General features: G+C 42.7%; 2 protein-coding genes across 3 annotated transcripts in view; both read right to left on the reverse strand.

Moving 5' to 3' along the window:
• On the reverse strand, positions 1-21329 carry LOC106582799 (ras association domain-containing protein 1). 2 transcript variants are annotated; one of them, XM_014166236.2, is made up of 7 exons: positions 20399-21329; positions 19138-19489; positions 11173-11297; positions 2062-2172; positions 1587-1878; positions 1324-1439; positions 1-1231 (listed from the first exon to the last, which is right to left on the reverse strand). In XM_014166236.2, the coding sequence occupies exons 2-7, from the start codon at positions 19439-19441 to the stop codon at positions 1067-1069; spliced, it is 1113 nt and encodes a 370-aa protein (XP_014021711.1). In that variant the 5' UTR covers positions 19442-19489; positions 20399-21329; the 3' UTR covers positions 1-1066. The 2 variants fall into 2 exon arrangements, with proteins under 2 accessions (XP_014021711.1, XP_014021710.1); XM_014166235.2 differs by lacking the exons at positions 11173-11297; positions 19138-19489; positions 20399-21329 and adding an exon at positions 8674-9334.
• Positions 20633-22051, reverse strand: part of zmynd10 (zinc finger, MYND-type containing 10) — an 8742-nt gene continuing 7323 nt past the window's right edge. The window contains exons 11-12 of the mRNA XM_014166231.2: positions 21827-21952; positions 20633-21598 (exon numbers count right to left, since the gene is read on the reverse strand). Of these exons, the coding sequence (XP_014021706.1) occupies positions 21463-21598; positions 21827-21952 (262 nt within the window). The 3' untranslated portion in view covers positions 20633-21462. The remainder of the gene's footprint in view (positions 21599-21826; positions 21953-22051) is intronic.

Below are 22051 nucleotides of genomic sequence, written 5' to 3' on the forward strand. Positions count from 1 at the left end.
TTTTGTGAAGGAACTTGTTTAATGTGAACAGTGCAAATCTATTATTATTTAAACAAATATTTGACACGGGACATTATGTAACATAGAAATGTGGAAATTGAAAAGGGGATAGTCAAGGACAGTCAAATTATTATTTCAAGAGATATAGACATATGCTGATAATATGAAACAAATTCTCAGTTCTATTATTTTGTTGTTTTAACAGAGTTTTAGAACGTCACAAAGAACATACAAATATAGACAATACAAACATACGAACACTCCATAAAAAGCAACAGCTTCCTGTTCAAAGTTTCAGGACAATTCCCCTATCAATTAAATCGACCTGGGGATTGTCCTCTCAATTGACAATCACAGTGCTCCCAACACACAGGGCACTCCCACTCAGCCTCATAAAGGGAAAGCAAAAAAGAGTAACATCCATCCTAGTATGGATGTGCAGGAGGTATATGGCAGACATTGGGGTCAAATGGAAACCTGGCGTACCTGGCCCATAATGTCCATCACTTATTATTCTGACTAGCATTAAGGCCTGGAGATTCTGAAGCAGACGGTATCTGAATTTGTTCAACATTTGTCTGAGCTAATAGGTTGGCTTCCATTGTATTGCTTGGCAGTAAGGGAGAGAAACAGGCCTTTTGATCTGTTACCCAAAAGCTATAAATGATAGAATCTATGGACCCTGCTGCCAGCACGAATAACAGGTGATGAACATTACGAGTCAGGTAGCTTACCCAGGATAGTCAAATGGCACCTCCACAATGAGAGGAAGTACTGGACAAAGCCAGTCTCTCATCAGCCACAGTTTCACATACTCTCTCTCAACTCTCATTCTCTCTCAGGCACAACAGACTCTCTCCAGTTGTATGGCACTTCTGATTCTCTCACACTCACACGCGCTTGTCCGCTCGCTCTCATGCGCCCGCTCGCTCTCATTCGCTCTTTCATTCTCCTCCTTTGAGGGAGGTGTCGAGTTGTGTTCTCTGGGATCTTTGGATGCAGTGACTGGTCATCTTCTGATGATTGTCAGTCAGAGGTGCAGGTAGTCCCGTAGGGAAGCGGTTTCTCAGCCAGGGGTGGAACCACCAGGGGTGGGACTAGCAGCTTGGGCCTCCTGCATCCTGGTGCGGGCTAGTGCGTAGCGCTGCACTATCTGCTTGACATGCTCCTCCTCCTCACGCTGTAACATGCGGACAAAGTTCTTGAGCTCTGGCATAGAGAAGGCATCCCACTGGACAGAGATAGGAGGGAGACGGAACATTAGTGTAAGCTGCACAATGTGAAATGACCATGTTGGTTTGAGAATGAATGCTCAATACTCACGTTGACCTCTCCAGTCTCATTCTCTTTTAACACCAAACTGAGGGCTTTGTCATTGGGTCCAGCACACAGACGCAGGTGGAGTGGACGCTCGTCGTCAGACAGCTTACGCAGGAATACTGAAATACAGAAAGAGGAAGGGAGACAATGGAATTAAACAACAGTATGGCACCTCTTAATATTTATCAATGAAATGTCAGTGCAGAAAAAAAGAACAGTCGTGCTGCTGCGAAACCACAGACAAGAGGTTACAGAGGCGGGCTTACCTTGGTCATGGCGCTTTGTGCGCTCAAACAAAGCAAACTTTCCAGGGTTGTCCACCACGGTGAACTTCTTCAACAAGGCTTCGATGACCTCACGAGCACATGTGCGGGAGCTGATATGTAGGTGTTTGGACGTATCCTTGGGCAGGTAAAAAGAGGTGCGACGCTTAACTCCCCCAGTCTTCTTGCATGCACCATCATGTGTTGCAGTACCCTTTCTTGGTGGGGGAACTGACACGGGTCGTAGCAGCTTGAACTGGACCTTTATGAAGCCAGTGTAGGAGCCATCTTTGTTCTGTTGAAAAGAATGAAAACATTTAGGAATTCATACGAAACGTATTCACATTAACACAATTCAACATGTTGAACTGTGCAGTAATGGAGTTGAACAATAACAACATGGTAATGCAGACAGTGTTAGAGTAATTGCAATGTTACTACTTACTGCAATGGTATAAGAGCAATTGTTACTACTCACCAGGTTCATGAACAAGTTGCTGTTGATTTGAGCATTGTACTCCTTCACCTTCTGCTGGATCTCTGTGACTGACAGATCCACCTGCTGCTTCCCCCATTCAACCTGTTCATCCTGACCAGAGAGAAGTCCATATTTCAATTAGCCACTCATTGTTTACTCATTTGTCTTCTTAAGCTGGCAGTGCAAGACAAAAAAGAGTAACATTGGTGTTCTACCACCGTGTGTCAGCAGAGAGCCAAGGTTTAACGTTTTGCATGTCAAATTATGACTAAGAAATGTGTGATGTGGGCCTATCTAAATAAACAATCCACAACATTTTGGGTCATGGAGGGGAAATTAGTTTTCAGGAGTCAGGTTCACAGGGGTCAGAGTTCAGTAGAGCAGAGGACTAGACTGGGTTTGGTGAGAAAAGGAAGCACTAGACTGGTGTAAATCAAAATGGTCTTGAATGAGAAACAGCATTCCTACTTGTTGCTGCTTATAATAAATGTGCTAAAAATAAATTACCTATATTATTTTGCAGACTGTAGCAGCCTATGCTTCACAGTGCTAACTTCCTGTAAGCTCCACCTCTTCTTTCACAAAGTTATCGCTGGTTGCATCAGATTCCAGCTTCCTGTCAACGTAGCCATAGCCTATGATAGGGAAGCAGTGGACCACAATGATGTCAGCACTGACCAATCCCAGTTCCTCACTTCCTCCTATCTCTGTAGAGGGAGGCATCATGGGGGAACTTGCAGCTGTTTGTAATGTCTGCAAAGGCTTTGGACTGCATTCCTTAAAGCTGTGTTCGTGTAAAAATAGCTGCCCCCCTCAGGCCCCCCCGCCCCCGCTTGAGAGTCAGTCACAAAGCCTTCCTCTGTTTTACAGGCATATCCTGTGGAGTCAGCTGCCTAATCCTCACAGAATCTCAGTCATCTTTTAGCAATTCACATTTGGCCTCCAGCATCTACAAGATATTCAAATGTCTCCCATGGACACAGTAACCACCACAACTATGCGCTTCCTGTGTCTAATGGTCTGTCCTCGCTTCCTGTGTGAGAATGTCATTCAAGACATGTGATGCACAGAACTCTTCTTCCTGTATCAATTAGAAGACCAGCTAGCCCAAAATTGTCCTGTTGACAGTAACTGCTTTTCAAATCAAATCAAATTTTATTGGTCACATTCACATGGTTAGCAGATGTTATTGCGAGTTTAGCGAAATGCTTGTCGTGGGGGGGAAGGATCCATAGATCAATACTCATAAATCCTCCTGGCAGGCGTTAACATCAGCACCAACATGATCTGTCCTCTGGGACAAAGTCTCAAACTCTCATTCTACCCACAACTACATAAATCAATGTCAAGTTTTGCAAAATCAGATCAATAACCTGAATCCCAATGCAGATAGAAAGGGTGTTAAAGAGATTCTCCTGTACTTTTGTATACTTTTTAGTCCGTAGTTCTGAAAGTAGTGCTCACAGACCAAAAGTGGTCCCCAAAAATTGCGTACCACGCCACGTGCAGATACTGTATGTGCACCACGTCATCGCTCTTTCTCTGCTGTGTGTGCGCATGATGTGCCTCTTGCTAGCTGTCACTCATATTGTTGAAGTTGCTAGGGGGCTGGCCCATGTAGGGGACATTCTAGGGAAAATGGCGCAGAACAGCCAGGCGCATAAGTTGGGTATGCGCAAGACCAAAAGTTTAAAAGTGGGCTAAAATAATTCCAATCCCGATTAAAATGCCACGGCTGTTTAGCATACTGGTTGGCTGACTTTAGGACCATACAGAGCATCACTTCAGAGAGAGAAGCTGCCAGCCTGAACACCTTTCTCTCAGAGAACAGAAACAGTGCCAGACCATTCATATTGCACACTATATACAAAAGTATGTAGACAGCCCTTCAAATTTGTGGATTCGGCTATTTCAACCACACCCGTTACTAACAGGTGTATAAAATTGAGCACACAGCCATGCGATCTCCATAGACAAACATTGGCAGTAGAATGACCTTACTGAAGAACTCAGTGACTTTCAAGGTGGCACCGTGATGGGATGCCACCTTTCCAACAAGTCAGTCCGGCAAATTTCTGCCCTGATAAAGCTGCCCTGGTCAACTGTAAGTGCCGTTATTGTGAAGTGGAAACGTCTAGGAGCAACAATGGCTCAGCCACGAAGTGGTAGACCACACAAGCTAACAGAATGGGACCGCCGAGTGCTGAAGCGCATAGTGCGTAAAAATCATCTGTCCTCATTTGCAACACTCACTACGGAGTTCCATACTGCCTTTGGAAGCAATATCAGCACAATAACTGTTCGTCGGGAGCTTCTTGAAATGGGTTTCCATGGCCGAGCAGCCAAACACGAGCCTAAGATCACCATGCACAATGACAAGCATCGGCAGAGTGGTATAAAGCTCGCCGCCATTGGACTCTGGAGCAGTGGAAATGCGTTTTCTGGAGTGATGAATCACGCTTCACCATCTGGCAGTCGGCCGATTTGGTGGATGCCAGGAGAACGCTACCAGCCTGAATGCATAGTGCCAACTGTAAAGTTTGGTGGAGGAGGAATAATGGGATAATCAAAAGATGATAAGCTTCCCACTAAAGTAAATTTAATACAATTTGTCAAAATGGGCTTTATAATTACTCATGCCTATACATAAATAAATACAAATCATTCAAAACACTACACCAGAGAGCATGATTTGGCCGGAGAGGATCATTAGCTTCTTTTAAAAATTAGCTGTGGATTGTTTGAAGCGCGCAATTTTGTCAGCACGCGGCGAATAGACTACCAGATAGCTGACTGTTGAGTTGCATCGGTTAGTGAAAAGCAGTTAAATAGGCCTATCGCAGTATTTCAAAATATAATTTTAGGAAATACATAGTTTAGAACGCGAATGGCTATTGCGGAAAAGAGAAGACAAAGAAAAGATTGATCTGTCTCTAGTCATCAGAATTCTCAACTCCCAATGGAGCGAACAGTAGCCTATCTTATTGGCACCCGTGGAGAACATCCCCATATTCCCAGTGAGTGTGCTCGCATGTTCACTGTCTTTATCATTGGATCAGTACCACTGGAAAGTTTTTTTGGGGAAAAGTAATGTGATTATAAAAAGGCCACATTTTTCCAGTGCAAAGAAAGGATTGGGCCTACTCTATGTCACTACACACTCAGGCATGCATTGTTCAGTACTGTCTGTTTTGCTAACAGTGATTGAGTTATATTATTAGCCTAAATTATGACTATGCAATCTACTCATCACTGGAATGTTAGCCTATTTTACATTAGTCTGCAGAGTTGTGGACTTGAGTAACATGACTTAAGTTACAAACTTGATGACTTGAAACTCAACTTGATAGAAAATAAAATAACTTGAGACTTGACTTTGACTTGAGACTGATGACTTTAAATTATCTGGCCATGTTTTGTAACGTTTTGTCACTCATTTTGTGGCGCCGAGTCCGTTGGATTACTCTCCACGCAGCCAGCGACAGTAGCCGCAACATCGTGCCTTGCAACAACAAAGAAACATGCAACAGATTGGCTAATGCAACGTACACTCGGCCCTCTGATTGGACCAGCAAACCTACAAATCAACACAGCTCGGGTGAGCTAACGAACAGATTGCTGATTTTCTTTACAGCTATAGGATCGGGTGCAGCGCAAATGTCAAATTGTAGGGAGAGAGGATTGCCATAATAAGTAAATATGCAGCTCCAAAAAACAGTGGAGATCAATAATATTAACTGTTTACTTAGCAAGCTCACCAGCAATGGGGCATCAAGGAAAATTAGCATAGGCCTACTGGTCTTCTGGTATGTCAAAATTGCTTGAAATGTATAATTTACTTATGAGGTTGGCAATTTGGAATTTGTTTAAAAATAATTATCATTACTGTGGCCAAAACGCACCAGAGGCGTGTCTCTCCACTTGTACTCACCAAACTCCCGACAGTGGAGAGAGCTTGTTCTCTTGTTGAAATGCTTGCTGTTGCTTTCACACATTTAAATGCACATGTGGTAAATCTCTAATCCTACAATAATTGCTAATGTTTCATCATTCCATCCCCGTAACGTTATTTTAACACTTAGACGTTTCTTTTTCATGTTTGATACGATACATTTTCATTTAGCCTACCATTTCTTACCCTCTGAGTGGGCGCAATGTTTATTGTGCACATGAACGTTCAAGACTCACGAGGTAGAAGTTCTGTTTATTTAATTCAATGTCTGTTCATATTTCCCGGGTTATGTCGGAGATCCGTGTGTCTGTGTCCAATGTCTCTGTCTGTCTGGTTGCGCGCAATAGGAGTGTGCAAGCTTCAGTATGCACAGAAATAGGCTATGTGGCTTACACGCCACGCTTTTGAGTCAGTACATCGTATAAAAGAAACTTATTGTTCCATGTACGAATGGTGATGAAATATCATTAAGTCTAATTAAGACGAATGTATGTACCAATGTAACAATGGATGTGGAAATTGCCTTTTACATTGTAGAACCAGTTTATTGGTTCAGAGTTCGTACAGACAGTTGCAAAATTCAGGGACTTAAGTACTTTTCCCAAGCACTAATATTTATTTTCAAGGACCGTCAATTTGTAATAGTTCATATTATGCAATTGTTTCTAGTCGCCACCAGATGGCAGTATATCGCCACAAAGGCGGGATTAGATCTACATTTGCCCAGCATTTTAGCTATCAATGTGACATTTGGCGGCGCCTAATCAGTCAGTTCTGCATGACTGAGTGGCAGTGTGGGTGGAATGAGCGAGCTAGCCTGGCAACCAGAGCGCGAAACACGTGAGGAACACGTGAGGAAATAAAACTCGGTAGTCTGCCTGGAAATTAATTTGCAAGACTAATACATTTTTCATATTAACATATTTGATAATTTTCTGTTCTCTCTTTTGAAGTACCAACTTGAGAAAATGTCAGACTTTCAAGGTATTCCAGTAGATGAATTTCAGAGCGCCAAATTCAAGTACTTTAAGCACCTTGTGTGAACCCTGTTGGTTGTAATTGCCAATTGGGTAAACATATGGTCCTGGGTGGGGTGCTTCCTGTTAGACAGATTTCATTTGGTTTCTCAAGGGGAGGCTGTGCAGTCTTGCCATCTACCTGTGTCCATTCAGATAGGACATGTTAAGCTTAATAAAGTGGCTATTTCTTTTGGCCAATTGCCCGCGTACATTTGGTAAATGTTATATGATATGGCAATTTCAACATTGAATCACAAAGACCAGTAAATAAATCTACACTGAGCACATCAACCTGCCTTGTCTTCTGCTGACGTCATGTCCTTACCACTGCTACAAGGTGCCTATTTTACAATGACGTCATCAAAATATGTTATAGACAAAATAATGAAAAGGGGCTGTCTGGTAGCCTCAATAAACAGACAAAGATTTGTAGTTGAACAAGTCATTGCATGTATAGATTTTACTTAACTTGAGACTTAACTTGAAAAAAACATGTGACTCGACTTGCTCTTAGAATGCACAACTTGGACTTGACTCGAGACTCGGACCTTGTGACTTGCTTGTGATTGGAATAATAGTGACTTGGTCCCACCTCTGTTAGTCTGCAAATGCGATGCCTTATAAAAAGGTGCAATAAAAAATGCTTCCCCAAACTTGAAACTCACACGCCGCCTATGGATGTCAGCCATGTTGTGACTTAATAGCTTGTATTATGCATCCACTTCATGTTGCACTGTATGCACCCTTCCACAACCCCTTTAGGTTTAACTGAAGTCATACAAATGAGCACAGCTCCAGAAAAACAGTTGCTTTCAAACTGGGATTTCGTGGCTAATTGAGGTTAAACAATAATTATTCTGCTCCTAGATTATGCATTATGCATTTACATTGACACATCCAGCCCAAAGCGGGAGGTTTTGAAAAACGCCAAAATTCCAGAGCATCTTTAATGTCCTGCAACTAGTAAATAGGCAATCACAAAATGGAAGCCAGAACAGTAAACTAAGGAGTCACCCATTTTTACTGTACTGTTATTACGGTTTTTATCTAATGTATCCATTCAAGATGCTGTAGAAATATGAGTTAATGAAACATGATCAAATGTTGCCATTCCCCTTATGTCTAGTAGGCTACTCATTCAAATCCTCCAGAGATGTCTGCTCAGGCTTGTGTGTGCAAGCTTTGTAAGTGTGAAGCAATGTGAGTGAAGTCATTTGTTTCTGAATGGTCCAAGAGAAGAATAGTACATGACTCGTGTGAGTTGTGAAACTTGAGGGGTTATCGCGGGTGTGTCACTAAACTCTTGAGCGGTTCTCAGCATCGGGATATATGAGTCATCATTGTAATAATGAGAAACACAGTAGATCCCAATGATCGTTTTAATAAGAGTGGTCATCATAGTTACTACTACATCAAATATAATGACGACAACTTCAGATGACAATTTTCGTGGATATGTTATTTGAAATACTCTAGTTTATATCACGTCATAACTCTATTAGAAAGTATCATATGAAGGAAGCTACACACAAGATTGTCTAACCTATTATGCATGAACATCAGTGAAGGCGATGGAAGGAATAGCCAACATCTTATTCAATAACTCTTATTCAACTGCTTGACAAATTGTTCTCCTCTCACCTTCTCCTTCTTGGGTTTGTGAAGGAATGATGTGCGAGCAGTGAAGTACTGCTCGAACTCTGAATCGGAGTCCCCACTGCAGTATCCGCTGCTGGTGGAGCTGCCCCACGTCTTCTCGAAGGACAGGCTTTTATCCGAACCGTCTGTCATTATCGAACTGGTACAATGTAACCAACCGTCTGGAGCGATGTTGTGTTTAGAATTCGCCAAAATGTGTCAAGTTTTTATCTAATTCGGCTTGGATATGAGCGCTGATAGGTGTCGCTTCCTGTTTAATAAAACGAGTTCTATCTACAATTGTAGTATCCCACTGTAATAAACGTGTAACTACAGAAACCTTAAAACAGATAGAGTGTAAAGTAATAAGGACTGCTAGTATAGTTAGTATATCTCTGTAAACTTCGACAATGTCGTTCTAAAGCGCGTTTCTGTCGGTTTCCTGTTCAATATGGACACGTTTCAGGCTTCTCACAACTAGCTGAGAACTTGATGATGGACCGGCCCCGCCCTTCCAGCTCTCTCCTGGTTTTGACTAGATGGAATACAGTTTTTGTCAAATGTCACTTTTCGTGGCAGGCTAGGACAATTTACGCAGCATGTTATGATAATTTACGCAGCAGGTTAGGATAATTTGGTTAAGGTTGGAAAAGGGTTGGGTTATAGGGTTAGCTAAAACGCTAAAAACACCACCTTTTGACGTAAATTTGACAAAGAACTGTATCCCTTCTAGCCCTTACCTTCCCTCCCCCGGCCCGCAGAGGCTCCACCCAGGCGGTTGAGATTAGAAAATACACAAAACCAGCGCAACAGGCTATGATTGGGCGCTGAGGGGAAATTCCAACTCCCTAATGACATCGTACCACTCCCTTCCCTGTCTGCCAACAATAAAAGCGATTTGAAAAGATGAAAATCATGTGAGGATTCACATGATAATAGAGTTTAGAGTATTCACACGGCAAATGCATGACATACGTAGACATGTAGGCTCAGGGAACCGCACCACTTTAGAGAAAAATATATACACTACCCTACGTATTTCATTGGACCGTGTTTCTAACACTTTATTTGGCTCTATACTCCAGCATTTTTTGATTTGAGATCAAATGTTTCATATGAGGCGACAGTAAAGAACGTCAACTTCTATTTGAGTGTATTTCTATAGATATCTGTTAGGAAGCATGTGTCTAGTACCCCCATTTCAAGGTGCTTTAAGTATTTGGACAAATACACTTAAATGTGTAGTAAAGTAGTCAAATGTTTAGTATTTGGTCCCATATTCTTAGCACGCAATGACTACATCAAGCTTTTGACTTTACAGACGTATTGGATGCATTTGCAGTTTGTCTTGGTTGTGTTTCAGATTACATTGTGCCCAATAGAAATGACTGGTAGATTTTATATTGTCTAATTTGGAGTCACTTTTATTGTAAACAAGAATAGAATATGTTTTCCAAACACTCCTGCATTAATATGGATGCTACCATGATTACAGATAATCATGAATGAATCATGAATAATGATAAGTGAGAAAGTTACTGAGGCATAAAATCATACCCACAACACATGCTAACCTCTCACCATTACCAATAAAAGGGGAGGTTAGCATTTTTGGGGGGATATGATCTTTATGCCTCCAACTTTCTCACTCATCATTATTCAAGATTCATTCATTAGCCATAATCATGGCAGCATTCACATGAATGTAGAAGTGTTCAGAAACATCTACTCTTATTTACAATAAAAGTGACTCAATAATGACACAATACATTATTCACCATTCAGTTCCTATTGGGCAAAACATAATCCGAAACACAATCAAAACAAACTGCAATTGCACAATCTTGATGTAGTCATTGTGTGCTAGGAATATGGGGCCAAATACTAAACTTTTGACTACTTTAATACACTATATGGGAATTTGTCGAAATATTTATGAAAAATTTCCTTTTTCAAAATGGGTGGACTAGATAAAGTGCTATAACAATACAACATACCCTCAAATAAAAGGTGACATTCTGTACTGTCTCGTATACAACATTTGATCACATATCCAAAATGCTGGAGTATAGGGACAAATCTACTCATTTTAGCATCACTGTCCAAATAAATACGGAGGGGAGTGTAGATCCAACAAGAACAACTAAAAGTGATGCCCAAGCTACTGTATCTAAAGGAAATGGTGACAGAGGACCTGAACTGAAAGGACCTAATGCATTATTTCCAGGGGGATGGGATAGAAAGGAAGAGGCGTGTTTACAGTATGTAGACACCATGTCACCACAGTGTGGCCTAGAAGATAGTGGATAGATAGTGGTCATGACACGACATGGCCGGTGAATTTTTATTTTTTTAACCCGTCATTGTAAATAAGAATTTGTTCTTAATTGACTTGCCTAGTTAAATAAAGGTGACATAAAATGGCCGGTGAATGAGGGTGAGAGTACAGAGAACACATAATGATATGCATATACAGTCTGTATCGGATCATGAGGTTCTTACCACATTTGTATCGGTCTCCACGGTGTGTTCCATAACACATGTTTGTTCAACTATGGAGCTACCATCCAAACTGCAATCTAATTGGATAACAGCTCGACATCTGTAGTGACACGTGAATCTGCAATCTGTGAGAAAAGAGAGGTGAATGAAAAACAGGATTTAATAGAATAGATCATGGGTTGCAATTAAAGTTGGGGCTCGTCCACCAGGGCTCTATATTTTGTAAGGCCACGGTCTACGAATAGATCAGCCATGATGACACACATATGTAAGGAAAGATTGACTATAAAAAAGTGGCACCCACTGGCTCAGAAACGTCCATTTCGTAGTTTTGGGTCATCCCTCCCATTCCATCGTTCCAGCTTTGGGACATTTTGGATATTTAAATTGTCTGCTGTCATCCACTGGCCACAGTGAGTCATTACACGTTTGACAGAACAAAACTTGTCACTGACGTATTTGACTTCAATTTGGTCACAAACAGGACATTATTAGAAAAGTATTACTAGAACGTAGAGTGATTATTGTTCAAATAAAACAGGTGTATATTAATGTAAGGAGATTCATGTAAAGGAGAGATTTTACCAGCATATTCCAATACGCTTCAGACATTTCTCTACCCACAAATCTAATGGTCACACATTACAATACAAAGGATGGAGGGCTGGTTGTGATGAAATGCCTGGTAGTGAAGCATTGACATCCTGAATGTAATTGGTGTCATATAGCCAACTGCAGGTGTGAGTTGTTGCCCAAGGGCTCTTACAGCTTAGCTCTAGTTAGTTCCCTGTATGGCCAGAGGAAAGGAAGTTCATAGTGAAACTTTGAAGACTATGCAAGAGGAAAGTGGTGCAGGATACCAACAAACCAACAGCACCTATACAAAGACAAAGACAACAAACCACTAGAACCATCTCAAAGTCTTCATAAATAGACTGCCGCCAACTGCTGATTGAATCTGGGAGTCTTGTTTTGACAAATACCCCAGAGCTAAAACTGTTTCTGGGATTTCCAGGCAAGCGGTTTGGTTCTCAGCTGGTTCTTTGCTGCTGGAAATGGTAATGTACCTATTTGCAATGACTCCTCATTAAAGCCTATTCAGGTCTAATGAATACTGTGTCCTGTGAATGGAGCCAGTCTCACAAAAAGCCCATTTAGTTCAGCTGAGAAACAATGAACTAAAGCTATACGGCCTGGCACACACATAAACAAAAACAAATATGGTCTATGCACAAACAGGCTATATAATACCTTGAAAGACATTCTCATAGTCCTAGTTAAACCTTACAACACTCACACATACATACACTTTCAGAAAAAAAGGTATGGTTAGGGTTATTCCCTGCATTACACAAATATCAAAATACATATTATATACTTTCAGAGGTACACATTGGATCTCACATGGTACTGTTTGGTACCTTTTAGGTGCAGATAATCTAGTATAATGGTAAACATTTTTACATAATATTTGGAATATGAAGGTACGATCATAAGCTTATTGGGGGCATAACATTCAGTTAGTTATTTTTGGCCACCTGTGAGTTGAAGTTTTGTACCAGTTTAACCTGTTGGGGCTAGGGGGCAGTATTTGCACGGCCGGATAAAAAAACGTACCCGATTTAAACTGGTTACTACTCTTGCCCAGAAACGAGAATATGCATATAATTAGTAGATTTAAAACTGTTTGAATGGTGTCTGTGAGTATAACAGAATTCATATGGCAGGCCAAAACCTGAGAAGATTCCAAACAGGAAGTGCCCTGTCTGACAATTTGTTCTCCTTCTGTGGCATCTCTATCGAAAATACAGCATCTCTGCTGTAACGTGACATTTTCTAAGGCTTCCATTGGCTCTCAGAAGGCGCCAGAAAGTCTCTCCTGTCTCTGGGCGAAAAACAGCAGGAGATTTTGTGAGTGGTCAGGCTGGGAACAGTGACACTGGAGATGCGCGTTCATGTGAATTCTCCATTTTTGTCTTTCAGCCTTTGAATGAATACAACGTCGCCCGGTTGGAATATTATCGCTATTTTACGAGAACAATAGCATAAAAATTGATTTTAAACAGCGTTTGACATGCTTCGAAGTACGGTAATGGAATATTTTGAATTTTTTTTGTCACGAAATGCGCTCGCGCATCACCCTTTGGATACTGACCTGAACGCACGAACAAAACGGAGGTATTTGAATATAACTATGGATTATTTGGAACCAAAACAACATTTGTTGTTGAAGTAGAAGTCCTGGGAGTGCATTCTGACAAAGAACAGCAAAGGTAATCCAATTTTACTTATAGTAAATCTGAGTTTGGTGAGGGCCAAACTTGGTGGGTGTCAAATTAGCTAGCCGTGATGGCCGGGCTATGTACTCAGAATATTGCAAAATGTGCTTTTGCCGAAAAGCTATTTTAAAATCTGACACCGCGATTGCAAAAAGGAGTTCTGTATCTATAATTCTTAAAATAATTGTTATGTATTTTGTGAACGTTAATCGTGAGTAATTTAGTAAATTCACCGGAAGTTTGCGGTGGGTATGCTAGTTCTGAACATCACATGCTAATGTAAAAAGCAGTTTTTTGATATAAATATGAACTTGATTGAACAAAACATACATGCATTGTATAACATAATGTCCTAGGAGTGTCATCTGATGAAGATCAAAGGTTAGTGCTGCATTTAGCTGTGGTTTTGGTTTTTGTGACATATATGCTTGCTTTGAAAATGGCTGTGTGATTATTTTTGGCAGGGTACTCTCCTGACATAATGTAATGTTTTGCTTTCGCTGTAAAGCCTTATTGAAATCGGACAATAAGGAGGAAAAGAAAAAAACAGCGAGGTCTCGTGAACGCGCATATCCAATCTCTTAGTCACCAGGCAGACCACTGACAAACTGAGCTCCTATTATCTGCCCAGAGACAGGAGACGCCTCAATCCGCTTTCTGAAGGCTTTAGAGAGCCTTAGAAAGTGCTACCTAACCCCAGAGATACTGTAGTTTCGATAGAGAACCAAAAGAAGAACTACAAATTCTCAGACAGGCCACTTCCTGCTTGGAATTTTCTCAGGTTCTTGCCTACCATATGAGTTCTGTTATACTCACAGACACCATTCAAACAGTTTTAGAAACTTCAGAGTGTTTTCTATCCAAATTCTTGTTTCTGGGCAAGAGTAGTAACCAGTTTAAATCGGGTACGTTTTTTATCCGGCCGTGAAAATACTGCCCCCTAGCCCAGACAGGTTAAAAGGAACAAATGGCCTTGTCACTGTGGTGGTACCCTAAAAAAAGTGTATGTTTACCTTTTGGCTCTTTTAAAAAGGTACAAACTGCAAGGGTACAATTATGTACCTATAAGTAATGGTACAATCAATGGACGTACCTTACAGGGTACCACTACATTGACAAGAGTTTGTACCCCTTTAAGTACAATTCTGTACCTTTATTCTGAGAGTATAGGCCTACAGACATGCTGCAATTGTAAAGCACGTCACGTTGCTTGCTTAGTGAGTACCACTTCCTCCCAATTCGGTCCATACCTGGCGCGAACTCAGGACATCTGGCTCACAAACACACGTGACCGTTCTCCCTCAAGTGTCTTAGCCGATCGTGCCACCTCAAAAGCTAGCTAATGAGTCGAGCGGATTAAGGCTGAGGAGTACAGTAAATTGCACCTGCTACATAATCATGACATGCACTCACACATACATACACGTCAGTGGAGGCTCCTCAGAGGAGGAAGGGGAGGACCATCCTTCTCAGTGAATTTCATAAAATAGTGAACAATTAAAAAAACGTTATCCTTTTTAGATAAAACTATACTAAATATATTCACATCACCAAATAATTGATTAAAACACACTGTTTTGCAATGAAGGTCTACAGTAGCCTCAACATCACTCTGTAGGGTAGCACCAAGGTGTTGCCGGAGGACAGCTAGCTTCTGTCCTCCTCTGGGTACATTGACTTCAATACAAAACCTTGGAGGCTCATGGTTCTCACCCCCTTCCATAGAATTACGAAGTAATTATGACAACTTCCGGAGAGCATCCTCCAACCTATCAGAGGTCTTGCAGCATGAACTGACATGTTGTCCACCCAATCAAAATATCAGAGAATGAATCTAGTACTGAAAGCATAAGCTACAGCTAGCTAGCACTGCAATGCATAAAATGTGGTGAGTAGTTGACTCAGAGAAACACAATATACTGCTCAAAAAAATAAAGGGAACACTTAAACAACACAATATAACTCCAAGTCAATCACACTTCTGTGAAATCAAACTGTCCACTTAGGAAGCAACACTGATTGACAATACATTTCACATGCTGTTGTGCAAATGGAATAGACAACAGGTGGAAATTATAGGCAATTAGCAAGACACCCCCAATAAAAGAGTGGTTCTGCAGGTGGTGACCACAGACCACTTCTCAGTTCCTATGCTTCCTGGCTGATGTTTTGGTCACTTTTGAATGCTGGCGGTGCTTTCACTCTAGTGGTAGCATGAGACGGAGTCTACAACCCCCACAAGTGTCTCAGGTAGTGCAGCTCATCCAGGATGGCACATCAATGCGAGCTGTGTCTGTCAGCGTAGTGTCCAGAGCATGGAGGCGCTACCAGGAGACAGGCCAGTACATCAGGAGACGTGGAGGAGGCCGTAGGAGGGCAACAACCCAGCAGCAGGACCGCTACCTCCGCCTTTGTGCAAGGAGGAGCAGGAGAAGCACTGCCAGAGCCCTGCAAAATGACCTCCAGCAGGCCACAAATGTGCATATGTCTGCTCAAACGGTCAGAAACAGACTCCATGAGGGTGGTATGAAGGCCCGACGTCCACAGGTGGGGGTTGTGCTTACAGCCCAACACCGTGCAGGACGTTTGGCATTTGCCAGAGAACACCAAGATTGGCAAATTCGCCACTGGCGCCCTGTGCTCTTCACAGATGAAAGCAGGTTCACACTGAGCACATGTGACAGACGTGACAGAGTCTGGCGACGCCGTGGAGAACGTTCTGCTGCCTGCAACATCCTCCAGCATGACCGGTTTGGCGGTGGGTCAGTCATGGTGTGGGGTGGCATTTCTTTGGGGGGCCGCACAGCCCTCCATGTGCTCGCCAAAGGTAGCCTGACTGCCATTAGGTACCGAGATGAGATCCTCAGACCCCTTGTGAGACCATATGCTGGTGCGGTTGGCCCTAGGTTCCTCCTAATGCAAGACAATGCTAGACCTCATGTGGCTGGAGTGTGTCAGCAGTTCCTGCAAGAGGAAGGCATTGATGCTATGGACTGGCCCGCCCGTTCCCCAGACCTGAATCCAATTGAGCACATCTGGGACATCATGTCTCGCTCCATCCACCAACGCCACGTTGCACCACAGACTGTCCAGGAAGTTGGCAGATGCTTTAGTCCAGGTCTGGGAGGAGATCCTTCAGGAGACCATCCGCCACCTCATCAGGAGCATGCCCAGGCATTGTAGGGAGGTCATACAGATTTCAAGACTGGGCATTCAACTGAGACTGCTCTTCTCTGTGTCACGGAGGCTCTCCGCACTGCTAAAGCTAACTCTCTCTCCTCTGCTCTCATACTTCTAGACCTATCTGCTGCCTTTGATACTGTGAACCATCAGATCCTCCTCTCCACCCTCTCCGAGTTGGGCATCTCCGGCGCGGCCCACGCTTGGATTGCGTCCTACCTGACAGGTCGCTCCTACCAGGTGGCGTGGCGAGAATCTGTCTCCGCACCATGCGCTCTCACCACTGGTGTCCCCCAGGGCTCTGTTCTAGGCCCTCTCCTATTCTCGCTATACACCAAGTCACTTGGCTCTGTCATATCCTCACATGGTCTCTCCTATCATTGCTATGCAGACGACACACAATTAATCTTCTCCTTTCCCCCCTTCTGATAACCAGGCGGCGAATCGCATCTCTGCATGTCTGTCAGACATATCAGTGTGGATGACGGATCACCAGCTCAAGCTGAACCTCGGCAAGACGGAGCTGCTCTTCCTCCCGGGGAAGGACTGCCCGTTCCATGATCTCGCCATCACGGTTGACAACTCCCTTGTGTCCTCCTCCCAGAGTGCTAAGAACCTTGGCGTGATCCTGGACAACACCCTGTCGTTCTCCACTAACATCAAGGCGGTGACCCGATCCTGTAGGTTCATGCTCTACAACATTCGCAGAGTACGACCCTGCCTCACACAGGAAGCGGCGCAGGTCCTAATCCAGGCACTTGTCATCTCCCGTCTGGATTACTGCAACTCGCTGTTGGCTGGGCTCCCTGCCTGTGCCATTAAACCCCTACAACTCATCCAGAACGTCGCAGCCCGTCTGGTGTTCAACCTTCCCAAGTTCTCTCACGTCACCCCGTCACCCCGCTCCTCCGCTCTCTCCACTGGCTTCCAGTTGAAGCTCGCATCCGCTACAAGACCATGGTGATTGCCTACGGAGCTGTGAAGGGAACGGCACCTCCATACCTTCAGGCTCTGATCAGGCCCTACACCCAAACAAGGGCACTGCGTTCATCCACCACTGACCTGCTGGCCCCCCTACCTCTGAGGAAGCACAGTTCCCGCTCAGCCCAGTCAAAACTGTTCGCTGCTCTGGCACCCCAATGGTGGAACAAGCTCCCTCACGACGCCAGGACAGCGGAGTCAATCACCACCTTCCGGAGACACCTGAAACCCCACCTCTTTAAGGAATACCTAGGATAGGATAAAGTAATCCTTCTAACCCCCCCCCCTTAAAATATTTAGATGCACTATTGTAAAGTGGTTGTTCCACTGGATATCATAAGGTGAATGCACCATTTTGTAAGTCGCTCTGGATAAGAGCGTCTGCTAAATGACTTAAATGTAAATGTAAATGTAATACAGGCACATGGATGCCACACACACTACTGAGCCTCATTTTGACTTGTTTTAAGGACATTACATCAAAGTTGGATCAGCCTGTAGTGTGGTTTTCCACTTTAATTTTGAGTGTGACTCCAAATCCAGACCTCCATGGGTTGATAAAAATAATCAATGGAAATCCAATTTGTGATTTTGTTGTCAGCACATTCAACTATGTAAAGAAAAAAGTATTTAATAACATTATTTCATTCATTCAGATCTAGGATGTGTTATTTTAGTGTTCCCTTTATTTTTTTGAGCAGTGTATATATACTTTCACTTAGCTAGCAAATGCAGCTAGCTAGTTTAGCCTACTCAAACACCTGGCTCAAACAGAGAGGGGTGCTATGTTAGCTAGCTGGTTATGGCTAACACTGAAACTCTTCCAAGCCAAAGTAAGCTTTTGGTATAAATTTATTGCCACCAGGGCCGCCGGTATAACTGCTAAACTGCTCTCTGACTGTACACTGTACTACATGATTGTAGCGGGTTTACAAATGCGTTAGTTCTAGTAGCTATGTTGACTATGATGTGACAATGACGTAGGCTGTGTGTAGTGGTTAGCGGTCATGATATGAAGGTTTGGCTTGGAAAGGTTTTTTCGCCTGGTCACAGACCTGAAGTGCACAAGCGCAGGGAAAAGGTGAGAGGAACAGAGCACGTAGATAGTTGCGAGAAGGAATTATTTATACAACGAGCAAAGTGATCATGCTGTTTTTATGTGGCTGCTATGAAAGTTAACTGTGTTTGCATGTGATCAGGGGTGTATTCATTCCACCGATTCTGATTACACCCTAGATCAGCTAGATGTTGTAAACGTTCATTCATAGGCTAGGTTGTAGCAACCTCATGATGGGTACAGGGGAACATTTTAGTATCACGTAGTAACCTAAACCGATGTTACATTGAGCTGGGTGAATGGAATATGAATGGCAGTCATCCAATACACTGTAATAGAAATAAGGCCATGCTCATTAAAAAAAAATATCCTCCTCCCTCATCTTAGAAGTCACCGACCGCCACTAATACATGCAATCGTAATCATGCACTCACACACAAGTAAATCCTGTGCAGCAGGCAGACTCACTGGCACAGCGCAGGCTCTGTTTGTACAGTCCCCAGATGAAGTCTCCACACAGATCACACCAGGTGGGCTGGGCATGGCTGCAGGGCTGGAAGTCATGTCCCTCTCCCCTCTTATCTGTGAGCAGTGGGTCCAGGCTATCCCCAAGCAGTCTGATGATGCCCACCCGGCTGAGCAGCTCTGGGACCTTCCCTGGGCTGATCCGCAGAGCATTGGCCCGCTCCAGGCGAGGCACCTCGCAGCTGGTCAGCTCTATCGGGTCATGTAGCCTCAGCTCACGGAGCTCAATGAACTCACCCCAAGACATTCTGTCAGTCACAGCTTCAGTTCCTTCTTCACACAAAGGCAATCACACCTGTGACCAAAACACATTTTATTTTACCTTTATTTAACCAGGTAGGCCAGTTGAGAACAAGTTCTCATTTACAACTGCGACCTGGCCAAGATAAAGCAAAGCAGTGCGACACAAACTACACAGAGTTACACATGGGATGAACGTACCGTCAATAACACAATAGAAAGGTCTATATACAGTGTGTGCAAATGTAGTAAGATTAAGGAGGTAAGGCAATAAATAGGCCATAGTGGCAAAATGCACAACCTCAATCCAAGATCACCCATAATAAAGCACCAACTCAAGGACATAGGCCTACACTACAGTACACTTTTAGATGTAAACTGTGGAGAGAACTTCCCATACAGCTATGTATTCCTATCACTATTATTAAAACCATGGTTTGAACAAAATACTTTAGCCTATTGTGTACTGAGTATGAATGAATTAAGTCTGTTTCTCGACATCAATTGTCAGTTTTCCTCAAAATTCACCAATAAAGTGGTATACTCGGCAATAAAATAGAACTTTGAGTTTATTAAACCAATCTGTGCTTCAGAATATATTTGTTTCCTTCATTTTCTAAACGGGACGTTTTTGTTTGTTTGTTGAAGTAGCCCCTTTGCCATTTACTATCTCCAAAGCAATTAAAAGTAAACTTTCATCCCATCAAATGTAAAATGACATGGTTTTAGAGTCTATGATTGGAATAGGTCACCAACATTCAAGGCTTTAAACATATCGTGAATAATAATTGTAAATTGCAGGCAGGTTGTTGAGCATCCCAGAATGATTGATGATGCGAGTTAACGTAGAAGCACAAGAATGGCACCGACTCGAGCCTATTTCATAATTATGACTGGTTTAGTTTATGTTAATAATAATTCGATAAAAAGTGCTATATGTTATTTTGAAAGTATAACAACTTACCAAAACAGGGATCCACTCCTGTAGCAGCCGATACTTCATCTCCAACGTCCTTCTATTTTACAACATTTCCATAGAAGTTATTACGAATAACGGAGCGGAGGTGTACAGCTTCGCATCTGGAAACAATGTATCATCGGCTACATAACGGAAATACCACTCTTCCGAAAAACACGACTATCAGCAGCATGTTTACTTTGTAACCATCCCGTCACCCAATTCTGACACTCCAACATATGATGCAGCAGTAACAATTTAATAACAGAAAGAAAAGAAAGTGAAGAGCAGCCTACTGTTCTTGACATGCAGAATTTTTTCACATAGGGGGTGCTTCTGAGTCTTGTAGAGCGGTAGTGATGGTTGTGTGAATTCCCCACCCCTGTGACATTCAAATGAAAACTACCTTACTGATAATCATTTGCGTAATCATCCATTGTCAGCTTATGTAATTAACGGTTGTGAACTTCGTGAACAACAGTATGAGTTAAAGACATGGCAGGCACACCTTTTTAAAAGTGGTGTGCAAAGTCTAAACAATCAAGTGGATAAAGTTACTTTGAAATTCAACCCTGTGAAATTGATACCTTGCTGTTACCCAACAATAGGCAGATTCTGATCCCAGGATCACTGACCAAGATGATGAGTCAAAACACCTGCAGCCACAAACTTAACACATTTTTTCTCTCAATATAACAGAAGCATAATTGTTATAACTGTCAACAACAAAAAAGACAAAAAAAGCTACAACAGAGGAGCTGATTATTAAAAGTCTTGAGTTCTGCTCCCTCCCAAATTCAACCTGCGAGTTTCACTGAGTATCAGGTCTGAGATCAAAGGAATAGCAAAGGCTTAGCAGTTAATTACCTAAATTAACCCTTCTAATCATGAGTTAGATTATCATTGTAATTCATAAAATCTAGAAGTTGGAATTGAATCTAGACAAACCTCGAAAGGTTTACATTAAACAGTCCAAAAACAACTGCATTCGAATCCCATCCCAAATGGCATTTAGGTAGAGAACTGTCCATTGTCTTGTCTCCTTGTTAGCCCTTTCGCTCTCCCATCACTCAGTCCAATATGTCAGTTATGTCTGCCTCTCTCTCTGTAGGCGTTACGGCCAGGTCCTTCTGGAGCATCTCTGTGCCTTCAGCCATCAGCTGGCAGGCAACCTTGTGTTTGGACCAATGCTTCACCTGGCATTCCCTACAAGGACAGAGCAACAACACGTATAATCTCATTCAGCTGTACAATGTAGAACCTCCTGAACCAAGCGGTGGTAATAAAACCAATGGCTTTTCCATAGTCTTTTGAGTACATCTTTTGTTGCAAGACTAGTTAGAGATTCACAATAAAAGTGGCAGCACCATTCTCTTGATATTTATTGAAGGAGGTGCATTTCCCTGTATAGTGTTTCACTGTAACCAGTCTTACCTCTGGCAGTACCATTCTCTCTGGCAGCGGGAGCATCTCTTAGAAGCCTCGGCCCCACAGGCTCCACACTTGGGCTTCTCAGGGATCAAACTCTCCATCACATCCAGGTTATAGGTCTGGGCCAGTCTAGACAAAGATCATTCAAAAACAGTATAGATTGTAACAGAGACCGAAAGGTCCACATTTGTATGTCTCAACCCCATCCAATGTTAAATTCTCCCTTAA

The sequence above is a fragment of the Salmo salar genome, chromosome ssa22 (genome assembly GCF_905237065.1).
Source record: "Salmo salar chromosome ssa22, Ssal_v3.1, whole genome shotgun sequence".
Taxonomy (NCBI): domain Eukaryota; kingdom Metazoa; phylum Chordata; class Actinopteri; order Salmoniformes; family Salmonidae; genus Salmo; species Salmo salar.